The sequence below is a fragment of the Lynx rufus genome, unplaced genomic scaffold (assembly GCF_022079265.1).
Source record: "Lynx rufus isolate CCGP_SWC_20201006 ecotype Redwood Valley unplaced genomic scaffold, mLynRuf1.p SCAF_5, whole genome shotgun sequence".
In the NCBI taxonomy this organism is placed as follows: Eukaryota; Metazoa; Chordata; class Mammalia; order Carnivora; family Felidae; genus Lynx; species Lynx rufus.
The window spans coordinates 87756954-87769083 of record NW_025814867.1 but is presented as its reverse complement, the minus strand read 5'-3'; the positions used below and the strand labels follow the sequence as shown (position 1 = coordinate 87769083).

General features: G+C 38.1%; 1 protein-coding gene across 6 annotated transcripts in view; it reads right to left on the bottom strand.

Moving 5' to 3' along the window:
- The window catches only part of LMLN (leishmanolysin like peptidase), a 93654-nt gene that overhangs the window by 6723 nt on the left and 74801 nt on the right, over positions 1 to 12130 (bottom strand). For 2 of the 6 annotated variants that reach the window (XR_006965625.1, XR_006965626.1), the window contains one exon: positions 5115 to 5278. The exons of 2 other annotated variants lie outside the window; for them this stretch is intronic. Coding sequence is in view for 2 of the 4 variants with exons in the window: in XM_047098944.1 (XP_046954900.1) it covers positions 5111 to 5256 (146 nt within the window). In the remaining 2 variants the exon portion in view is untranslated. Of the gene's footprint in view, positions 1 to 3290; positions 5279 to 12130 lie in introns of those variants that run through there. 2 more of the 6 variants (XM_047098945.1, XM_047098944.1) reach the window with 2 other exon arrangements.

Below are 12130 nucleotides of genomic sequence, written 5' to 3'. Positions count from 1 at the left end.
ATTTATGTATATATATAATAGTAAAGTTTGAAAAGTGTTAGAAAAGAAACAAGCACCCCCAAATGGAGTATTTTGTACTAAACCCCATGTCAGCAAATCAGGCTTAAATCAACCTAATCTAATTGCAGTTTCAACCTCTCCCAGGACTGTAACCTTCAGCTAGTCAATCTGGAATTACCTGGTCAGCACTAGTGAGGTAATCTACTTGACAGATTCCCATCTTTCCCCAAAGCATAGTGACCTTGCCTGAAACTCTGTGCTAGACACTTCCTTTTCCACCCTGTTCTGCCTATAGAAGCCTTCCCTTTTATACAGCTTCTTGGAGCTCCTTTTTATTTGCTAGAGGGGATGTTGCCTGATTCATGAATCTTTGAATAAAGCCAATTAGATCTTCAAATTTACTCGGTTGGATTTTGTTTTTTAACAACAGATATGTACCATACTGAGGCCCTCTAGATTACCCCTGGGGACGGGGGGGATAGAAACGGAAGGGCCAGAGGAAGCAGGACCACTTTTACTTCTCTCTATAATATTTTTTTTTTAATTTTTTTTTTCAACGTTTATTTATTTTTGGGACAGAGAGAGACAGAGCATGAACGGGGGAGGGGCAGAGAGAGAGGGAGACACAGAATCGGAAACAGGCTCCAGGCTCTGAGCCATCAGCCCAGAGCCCGACGCGGGGCTTGAACTCACGGACCGCGAGATCGTGACCTGGCTGAAGTCGGACGCTTAACCGACTGCGCCACCCAGGCGCCCCTCTATAATATTTTTAAGAATGGTAGAACTATGAATTATTTCTACTGTGTTCCGTAATTAAAAAAAAAACTCTTAAAAAAAATTTTTTTAACGTTTATTTATTTTTGAGGAGAGAGAGACAGAGCATGAGCGGGGGAGGAGAAAGAAAGAGGGAGACACAGAATCTGAAACAGACTCCAGGCTCCGAGCTGTCAGCACAGAGCCTGAAATGGGGCTCAAACTCACGAACCATGAGATCATGACCTGAGCTGAAGTCGGATGCTTAACTGACTGAGCCACCAAGGTGCCCCTTCTCATATATAGTTTTAGCTATGTATATAAAATATTTATAACTTTAAAAATCTAAATATTGTTATTAAAATTCGCCACAAACAGCTCAGCAACTAAGTCACAAAAGCTACGTTTGATCAATTTCACAAAGTGCTTGGTTCCACACCCCAGAACAGAATGGCTCCAAGTGCACAAGGTGAAGGCATGTCTGGGATATCCTCTCTTGAACTACATTCAAGTTATGAAGAATCCCACTCCATGACTACAGCTATAATCTACTTGGTGATACTGCACAGAGTGTGGTACTTGAATGTGCCAGGGTGGTCATGCAATGAGACTTCTGGCCCACAGCATAAAACAAAAGGGACTAGAATAATCTGCAGCCAGAAGAGCCTGCCCTGAATTGTTTTAGACTGCTCTCTTTCCTTCATAACTATCTGAGGAGAGCTCCTCCCTATAGCTTTACATAAGACCTTTCCCCATTCTTTAAGTAGGAAAATTCTACTCTAGTTAAAGTAGAAACTGAATTATTTCATAGTAAACATCTCATCTTCCCCAAATAGAGTGCATGCCTTGTTTGTGTTCTTCATCCAGGTTTTAAAAACTTGATAAGACAAGATGCAGATTAGTTTCCATTTTTATTAAAGTTTTTTTTTTTTTTACTAAGGAATACATTAGACTTAAAGTTCAATAACACAAATAAAGATTAGTTCTTAAATCTTCTATTTCATTTATCAAAAATGTAAACATAAAATAATTTACCACTTCTTCCCCAATCTTGACTGAACATAAAAAAAAAAAAAAGGAGTCATATTTTCAGGTAAATTCTTTCTTCAGAATGAGTAGCAGAGACTTTATTAAACTATATTCCTGGGCTGCAAGGACATGGCATGGATGACTAAGTGCTCACTATGCACTGGGTTTGCGGGGCTGTGACTGAAGTCCACCTCCTCCACCAGGACTGCTCAAGTGCCCTCAGAGATGGCCCTTCTCTCTCCGTTCAGTGTCCAAGGACATGGACAGCGCTAAGGCCTTGAGCACAAGACACTGTGATGAACATGATGTGCAAACTGGCATACTCCAGGAGGCAGATCAGAGCCAGCAGTGACCTACCGAGTCTGGATGAGTGTTAGTCATAGAATATTAGAGCTAGAAAGATTCTGAGAAAGCAGCTAGTCATTTTACAGTTGGTCTCAATCAGTAAGTCTTCTAATATTGAGGAGAATATTGATAAAATTTTATGGAATACTCAGACATACTTATGTATCTTCCTAAGCCATTTAAACTTCATTAATTTGTTTCTCATCTTCAAATATTGATAAACTCTTAAGCCAACATACTAGGCTGAAACTAATTTCAAGCATAACATTTCATAACATTTGAAGAATGCCTATTTGGTTTTAACAAACATAAATATTCTTAAGAAATAAGTAAGGAAAAAGGATGCTCTTCAGGAGAATATTAGAGGGGTCTATATTAAGACAACCCTAACTGCTTGCCAGTTTCTTTAAAGCTGTCAGCTCAAGTCTGCTGACATGGCTTTTGCTGCCTTCCCGTAAATTCTGTTCTTAAAAACCTGAGAGACAAATTCACTTGATATTTTTGACATTTAGGATCTTAATACTATCAAAATGAACCTAAATCTGAACTGAAAACTGAGGTAGTCTAGTCAGTTTTTATATGCACTCCACACGTTTTGAGTCAGAAAGGACTCCAGTCTACTATCCCCAAATCAGCTACTCTTCATTCTCCTTCCGTGCCCCAGCTGGCTCCCACAATAGTTGCCGTCTGCTAGTCTCCTCCTCAGTGAACTGCTTCTGTTAACATAAAGGGCATCCTGCCAAAGGATACTAACATTTAAACCATTTCAAATTCTTCAGTTCAAAGTAGAAGTCTAGCCCACTAATTCTGCAACTGAAATCTCAGATTCTAAGTCCGTTTTTAGAATACTGACATATTCTAAGTGACTCAAATGAGCCTCTCAACACTTCTTACAGGTTCAGTGGCCTTCTAAATCTTCATGGAGTACATTATGAAGAATCAGTGATTAGCAACTATTCTCGAGACTTATTGAAGAGGAAGGAAGACACCAGAGCAGTTAGTTACCCTCAGAAACTCAAGATTTTTTAGCCTCACACTTTAGCAAGTTCCTTATTTGTGCAGAGAAAACACTAGGGGATCAGATTCCAAGCTTAATAAATATATATAGAAAAAATGTCATCTATAATATTTTCTCCAGAAAGTTATTAGTGCAAATATAATTATATCAATAAAAAATAAAGCAAAAATATATTTCAAGTATAAAAAGCACCATGCTTGGAAAGAATACTACCTAAATGGCATTACTGCACAACAGTCAAAATATAATCGAACCTACCACTGTGAATTCTCAAATCTATTCGTCATCGTATTTTTGGTGAAATTCTTTATACACCTATGCAGATGATTCATAATCACAACAGACATATAAGTTTAGAGTTTTATAATTTTCTTTAAAAATATACTCTATGCTTTTTTCTGACCTTTAAAGTATGTGTGACAAAGGCAGAAAACTGAGCACTGGCCTGACACCATTACTATTAGTTTCTTTTTAGCTGAAGTCAGCTGTGCTAGAGACCCCCAGCACTTTACAATGACAAATACCTTCAATTTAAAACTGTATGCAAATACATATTCAAAATTAATGCGCTGAAAAACAAAAGTTGACTTTCTTTATGCTGGGCTGCACTTTGGCTCCAATACCAAATGGTCAGTTGGAATTATTTTTTAGTAATTATACTGCTTGCTCACTTAGCACTTCTTAAATGCAGTGCTCAATAACTATAAGCTAAATTAAGGGTGAATGAATGAATGGATGGATGGATAGATGGATGGATGGATGGATGAATGGATGAATGAATGAATGAATGAATGAATGAATTTGTCCAGGAGTTATGTTTATAATGCCGCAGGACTTCAGTAGCTTTGGAGACAAACTGTGCATTACTCATCATTAAAAAATTTCAAACTGGAATTACTAAGAAGGGTTGATAAGCTCTAGTACCAGAGCAGAATTACTTCTGAGGATGAGAATATAAAGCAGGAGGTAAAGAACATCACCTCATTTCAAAGCACAGGCAATTTTCTGACTTCTGCAGACTGAGCTTTATGTTGTGGGTAAAGTGAGCCCTACTGAATAGGCCCTATACCAAACCTACACTTTGCTATTAGTAAACAATTCAAACCATCTGTTTTGACTTACATTTTTCTTCTTATATATAAAATACTTTTCAGATAGTAAGAATTCTTCTGTTAACAATTTCTAAGCCCACCTGAAAGGAATAGTTCTATTTTTGTTGGATTACAGCTGTCATAACTATTTTCTGAAAAACATACAATTATGTTTTCTTCTGTTTGTTTGCATGTCTTCAATGTTTTTACAGGGCAGAGTATTTTTCTCTCTCTGCTCCCACCCACAGTTTTTCAAGTCATTATTAAATTACTGGAGAATACACTGGAAGGGCTACCAACATGTAATAGTTCAGTAGTAAACTGCCACACAGCTGGTTTGAAAAGGCAAGCATGGTTAAATCATAAGATTTAGCAAATTATAATTTAAAAAAACTTTTGGGAACAATGAGAACAATGATTTAAGTGTACCAAGCACAGCTATTAAACTCAATATAGGTATAATAGTGATGTAGAAACCCAAATCAATTACTGTCTATAACTCAAAGGACAATTTATACTTGTGAGGACAGGATCCACAATTTATAATTTTGTAATAATTAGCTTTTTAAAAAAAGTTACTGCAGTATTGATGAACTTTCCCATCATTTTAGGTTAATGAAAATGCTGAGGTATGTAATCACTCTGAAAATTTCACCAATTATCCCATTTTCAAAGGAAAACTTCAGGCAAGTTATATATGCTGAAAAATAGAGACATGGTGACTTAGAATTCCTTCTCCTCCTCCAAACTCTGAGGCTGTTGGGTTGCTGATGAAGAGTGACTGCTGTGAAGCTCTGCTTCAAGGTCTTATTGTAGTCAACGCTTCCAAGCCAAAGTCAGGAATGCCACTTCTGCCATCTGCATAGGTTGGCACTCACCCAGATTTTGTGCTTTGTTCAGAAGAACATGACACAAAGGAATGTCTTGAGAATTCACCTTTCCTAGTGCCATACACATAGAAGAAATCCAGCCAGCAGAGGAAATAGATTGCCCAGCAGAAGCCAGAGGGTGACCACCAGGCTAGAGGAACGGGAACAGAGATCTAGGGTTGAAAACAAGAAATTGACTTTCTGGAGACATTTTTGGAATAAATCATACCACGTAAAAATTAACAGATGAATATAGGTGATTATTAAAAGGTGAATAAGGACCACCTTTGGGAGGAGAATCAAGAATGACTTCCTGAAACCTAGATATGCAAAGTCATTTTCTTACATTTAGGGAAAAAGAATGAAATATTTTATGCAGGAAGAAAAAATGATATAACCACCATATCAAGGTTACTTTTTTGGTAATTTTTTTTAAATGTTTATTTATTTGAGAGAGAGAGAAAGAGAGAGAGAGAGTGTGTAGGGGATGGGCAGAGAGACAGGGAGACACAGAATCTGAAGCAGGCTCCAGCCTCTGAGCTGTCAGCACAGAGCTCAATGTGGGGTTCAAACTCATGAACCATGAGATCATGACCTGAGCCAAGGTTGGATGCTTAACTGACTGAGCCACCCAGGCACCTGCACCATATTAAGGTTAAAAGCAGCACCCGAAAAAAGAAAGAAGTGTCTTCAGAAAGTATCCCAAGAAAGCTAAAGATGCTACACAGAAAGTAAATTAACATCTTGGCTATTCTGACATGGGGTGCAGGACTTTCTTCCCCTTTTCTTCCTTGTCCTTTCTAAGTATGGTGACCCTATAATTTATCTCCTCAAATCAGGACATTTTGAGACAAGTGTTGAAATAAATATCTAGTCCCAAGATGGAACCACTCCTGTGCAGGGTGCCATGTCAGCAAACTGAAACTTAAGTTAATTTTTGAGTTCCTCTGCTTGACCAGAAACACAGTATAACTAGTAAGCTAATCTCCAACTGCCAAGCCAACTGAGACCTACACTTGTTTCCTTTTTCTTTGCTCTTTCCAAATATGGTCAGATATGCAATCAACTCAAGCCAAGTACTTCTTCCTTGTTTCCTGCTTGCTGTCCTTTTCCCTTATTTTGCAGTTTTCTACTCTTGAGTGTGGAGACTGCCTACTTTATGAAGTGTGAAATAAAATTTGCTTAGACCAACTAAATAGTTCTTTCTGATTAATACAAGGGAATGCTATTAATAATTATACCAGGACCACTGGCACATTGACTGTCCCAGGAAAACCAGGACATATGGTCCCTGATCTCTAAATATCTACCCATCTATCCATATTACCCCAGGCTGATATGGAAAGGCAGAAGATTGTATGGGCTTTGGGCACTAGGAATACATTTAAAAAAAATTTTAATGTTTATCTTTATTTTTAAGACAGAGAGACAGAGCATGAGTGGGGGAGAGGCAGAGAGAGAGAGGGGGAGACAGAATCCGAAGCAGGCTCCAGGCTCTGAGCTGTCAGAACAGAGCCTGACGCAGGGCTCGAACTCGTCAACTGCGAGATCATGACCTGAGCTGAAGTCGGACGCTCAACCAACTGAGCCACCCAGGCACCCCAGGAACACATTTTAATTTAGCTATGAGTCATTCTCAGGGCTAAAATGACTTCCCCAAACAATTCTCAGAATGGAAAACATTTTTGGGGCCTCCTGGGTGGCTCAGTCAGTTGAGCATCTGACTCCTGGTTTCAGCCCAGGTCATGATCTCATGGCTTTGTGGGTTTGAGCCCCACAGTGGGCTCTGCACTGGTAGTGTGGAGCCTGCTTGGGATCCTCTCTCTCGCCCTCTCTCTGTCCCTCCCTCATTTGCACTCTATCTCTCTCAAAATAAAAAAACTTTTAAAAAAATTAAAAAAAAAAGTTACACACACACACACACACACACACACACACACACACACACAAAGTATGGAAAACATTTTTATTGTATCCAGGAGACCAGGTCAACCTGACTTTATTTTAGAAATAAGTTGTCCTTTCTAATATTTCAATTAATAAACAGCCAACCAAGCTTCAAGTCTGACTTACTTAAAAGATAAGAAAAATAAGATTTGTCTTCAGCTACACAATGAAAAGAATGATAATTGTTAAGGCACTGAAGCTTGCTCTTCTGAGCACTATGCAGTGTGGAACAAGTATTTAAAAAAAATTATTTCACTGCCTGTAAGCCAGGTAAACAATGGAGAATTCCTATTCTTCCTCAATGGAATCATGCTGGTATTTGTAAAATCTTAAAAAAAAATCCCACTTAGTTAACAACAGTCCTCAAAGTTTAGTCCTTATGTCAACAATATCAGCATCACCTGGGAACTTGTTAAAAATGCAAATTCTGGGGGCACCTGGGTGGCTCAGTTGGTTAAGCGTCTGACTTTGGCTCAGGTCATGATCTTGTGGTTTGTAAGTTCAAGCCCCAAGTCGGGCTCTGTGCTGACAGCTCAGAGCCTGGAGTCTGCTTCGGGTTCTGTGTCTCCCTCTCTCTCTGCCCCTTCCCCTGCTCATGCTCTCTCTCTCTATATCTCAAAAATAAATAAAAACATTAAAAAAATTTTAATGCAAATTCTCAAGCTTTAACACAGATCTTCTGAATCCGAAATTCTGGGAGTTAAGGCCTAGCAATTTAACATGATTCTGATTAAATTTTGAGAACTTCTGACGTAGGACTGCACTATTCAATATGGCAACCATAGCTATATGTGCTATTTAAATCTCAGTTAATTACAATAAAATAGTTTCACACTAACATTAACCACATCTTACATGTTCAAAAGTCATATGTGGCTAATGAGTACTGTACTGGACAATGCAGACTATGGAACATTTCCATCAACCCAGAATAAATTGGATAAATTGTAGCCTAGAGCATCAGGTAAAGTGGTCTTGGCTGGATTAACAAATGGACCCTGGAGTCACTAATAACACAGGCATATCCCTTTACTTCCTGACTTTCAATTTAGCCCAAAGGAAATAGGAGAAGTAGGTATTGTTTATCTACTGTTGGTACTAAAATTTAACAAGCTATTAAAACATTAACAGGAGTTCTGGAACATTTGTTCTTCAAAAACACTACACTTTCTGTGTTAATACTAATTAAGATGAAAAGATTCAAAAAGAGGGTTTCAAAATGAATTAGAGACAATAAGATCTGGGTTTTGTTTTTTTTTTTCTGAACTTCATTATTTATTAGCTATGACCATGGATAATACATTACTTAATTTCTTTATACCTTAGTTTTCTCATGTGTAAAACGATAATTCCTACCTCATTAGGTTTTGTGATGGTTAAATGCAATGATGTAGACATAAAGAATTTGGCAAAGTGTCTAACATTCAATAAATGGAAACAAAAACAACCCTTACAATCTGAAGAGACTAGAAAGAATTCAGAAATAAATCTTTCATATTCACTAATGGAAACTATCTTAGGCAATACAGAACAATCATTTAATCATATTCTAGCATTTAGAAAGTGATGACTAAAGGAGAGAGAAAAGAAGGTCAGCGTTTCACATTCTAAAAGAAATTACAAATGTAAGAAAAGTCTATGCGAACTAACACCTGAGACCAACAATAATCAGAAAAATTTAGGGAGAAGAATATCTTTTACACTTCCTCCAGAATATTGGTAGTTTTAATGTTTTAAAGGCATGCTTAAAGACCTAAAGAAATACTTTCATAAAACCGAAGGATTAGAGATGGTCATTTTTATACTTGTTTACTAAGCTTCATCATAGGTTAATTCTAATAGTATTTCTCATACAAGTACATTTAAAAAAAAGTATTAAACTGAAACAAGCTATTTACCTGAAAAAAACATTTCTTGTAAAGTTTGCCATAGTTTCTGGCACATAGTTTAATATTCTGTAAAGGCTCAGTATGCTCATTGAACACATCAGCAAATACGGTAACTCAAGATATTTTACAATTTCAACAGTGATGTATATGTTTTAAAAGCAATGCCTAAAATGTATCCTTGTAATATTTATACATTTTTCAAAATTTGGTGGTTGTGATGCTCTTTTGAACATGCTTCCTCATGGAAATGGGCAAGTTAACAGGGAAATCAACCACATCATACCAACACTATATCAGAAGGATAACTGATAAAGAGCGAGCAGGATAAGCAGTCTCAGGTGCAGACTGTGCAGGCATAAGGGGCTGGTGGTTTGCAATCTCGACTCTCCACCTCCTTTCAATAGATTCACTTGTCTTTGCCATGTTCCAAGAACAAGAAATAATTATCATAGCCCCTTGACCTGGTTTGGATTTCCTCTTAATCCTAGACATTCTTCTACTGTACTCCCAAGATTCTTACCCCTGAACCAGCACAAATAACTCTCTATTTCAATTCTAACTGCTAATAGCTCAATCCTTGCTCATCTCTTGGATGATGAGATAGAGACAGATTGTTACAGTTAACTGACATTAGCCCTAAGGATGGGAACTCCATCAGAACCACCTACTTGTGGACTATCAGCCCTTCTATTCTAGCCATAGTAATTTAACAGTAACAACAAAATTAGGTCATCCTACCAGTTTCATATTAAAAGTAAGTTACCTAAGAGTATTTAGCACTACATGTACTATTTACCACATTAAAAGGACCCATGATCTTCTGTCATTTCAAACAATTCATTATGTCAGTACTATTATAACTGCACTGCAGAACACAGCAGACTCCCTGAAGTTCTGTTCAGAAAAGAGATAACATAGCAGGCTTGAGGTTGCCATCCTTCGAAAGTCCAGCTCGTAAGCTGGTTGTCTGTCTGGGAACTGGTTTCCTCCAGACATCACCCCATTGCCCCTTCCCCCTTTGCTGATTCTGCTTTAACAAGCCTTTGCCATAAGTACAACTACAGGCTGAGTCCTGTGAGTCCTAGCGAACCACCAAACCTGGAGGTGGTCTCAGGCACTCCCAACACAAGTACAATCTCCTAAAACTCACTCTCTACCTAACAGCTCATATCTGCAGAAAGCCCCAGGATTTGGGAAAGAAACTAAATCTTAGAGGTGGAGAAACTTTGAAGTGTAAATGAATGTAGCCCTCCATTTTCAATCAGACCAAGGAACAGGCAAAGGGCTACACGGTTCCATTTAAAAAATACCTCCAAGGGCACCTGGGTGGCTCAGTCAGTTAAGCATCCAACTTCAGCTCAGGTCATGATCTCATGGTTCATGAGTTCCAGCCCCACATCAGGCTCTGTGCTGACAGCTCAGAGCCTAGAGCCTGCTTCGGATTCTGTGTATCCCTCTCTCTCTTTCCCTCCCCTGCTCATGCTCTCTCAAAAATAAACATTTAAATAAATAAATAAAATAAAATAAAATAAAATAAAATAAAATAAAATAAAATAAAGCACCTGGTAGCTCAGTTGGTTAAGTGTCCAACTCTTGATTTCGGCTCAGGTCTCACAGTCATGGGATCAAGCCCCGCATGCGGCTCCTCAGTGAGTGTGAAGCCTGCTTGGGATTCTCTCTCTTCCCCTCTGTCCCTCTCCCACTCACATTCTCTTGCCCCCTCAAAATAAATAAAGTTAAAAAAACAAAAAATACTTCCAATTGAGAAAATGAAACAATGCATGAGATCTTTATTATTCATATTCTAAAATGTCAAACTGATATAAAAACATAGGCCATTTAATTAAAATCTCATAAATCATAGGTCAAAGCCTAACTCAAGAATTTTGCTTTTATAACTCTTAGTAATAGGTCATCAGCCTCAGTTTACACACTTCAATAGTAGGAAATGCCTTTTTATCAAGGTAGTTCTTTCCATTCCTCTCCTGAATCTAAAGGATTTAACTGGAATCTGTCTCCCTGCAACTTTATTCTGTTGGTCTCAATTCTACTCTCTGAAGTCTCACAGAATGAGCAAAATATACCTCAATGAAAACCACTTTGCCACTACTAGCCAGTCTTTCTATCTTTGTGCATATTTGTGTCTCCTTGCACTTTTCTCTTCTTTGTGGGTATGTCAGTCCTTTCTTTAAGCATCTTTTTGAGTGTCTTTCCCTTTCTTTTACCTAACCTAGTTATACCACAGGCATATTGCATGTTCATAGATATTGCATGTTCAGTCCCAGACCACTACAATTAGTCAAACAATGCAATAAAGCAAGTCAAATGAATGTTTTGTTTCCTGGTGCATATAAAGTTATATTTATACTGCACTATAGTCTGTCAAGTGTGCAATAATATTATGCCTAAAAAATGTAGATACCTTAATTTAAAAGTACTTTGTTGTTCAAAAATGCTAACCATCATCCAAACTTTCTGCAAGTTGTAATCTTTTTTGCTGATGGAGGGTCTTGCCTAGATATTGATGGTTGCTGACTGGTTAGTGGTGGGTGGTGGCTGCTGAAGGTTGGGGTGGCTGTAGCAATTTCTTAAAATATGACAACAATGACATTTGCCACATCAATTGACTCTTCCTTTCACAAATGATTTTCTGTAGCATGTGATGTTGTTTGATAGCATTTTGCCCACAGAACTTCTTTCAAAGTTGGATTCAACTCTCTCAAACCCCACTGCTCTTCCTCAACTAATTTTAGGTAATACTCTAGATCCTTTGCTGTCATTTCAACAATCTTCACAGCATCTTCACCAGGAGTACTTTCCACCTCAGGAAACCACTCTCTTTGCTCATGCATAAGAAGCAACTTCTTTCTCATCCATTCAAGTTTTATCAAGAGGTTGCAGCAATCAGTCCCATATTCAGGCTCCACTTCTGATTCTGGTTCTCTTGCTATTTCTACCACATCTGCAGTTCCTTCCTGCACTGGAATCTTGAGCCCTCAAAGTCATCCATGAGGGTTGGAATCAACTTCTTCCAAACTCCTGTTGATGTTGCTATTTTGACCTCTTCCCATGACTCACAAATTTGCTTAATGGCATCTAGGATGGTGAACCCTTCCCAGAAGGTTTTCACTTACTTTGCTCAGATCCATCAGAGGAATCACTATCTATGGCAGCCATAGCCTTGTTAGG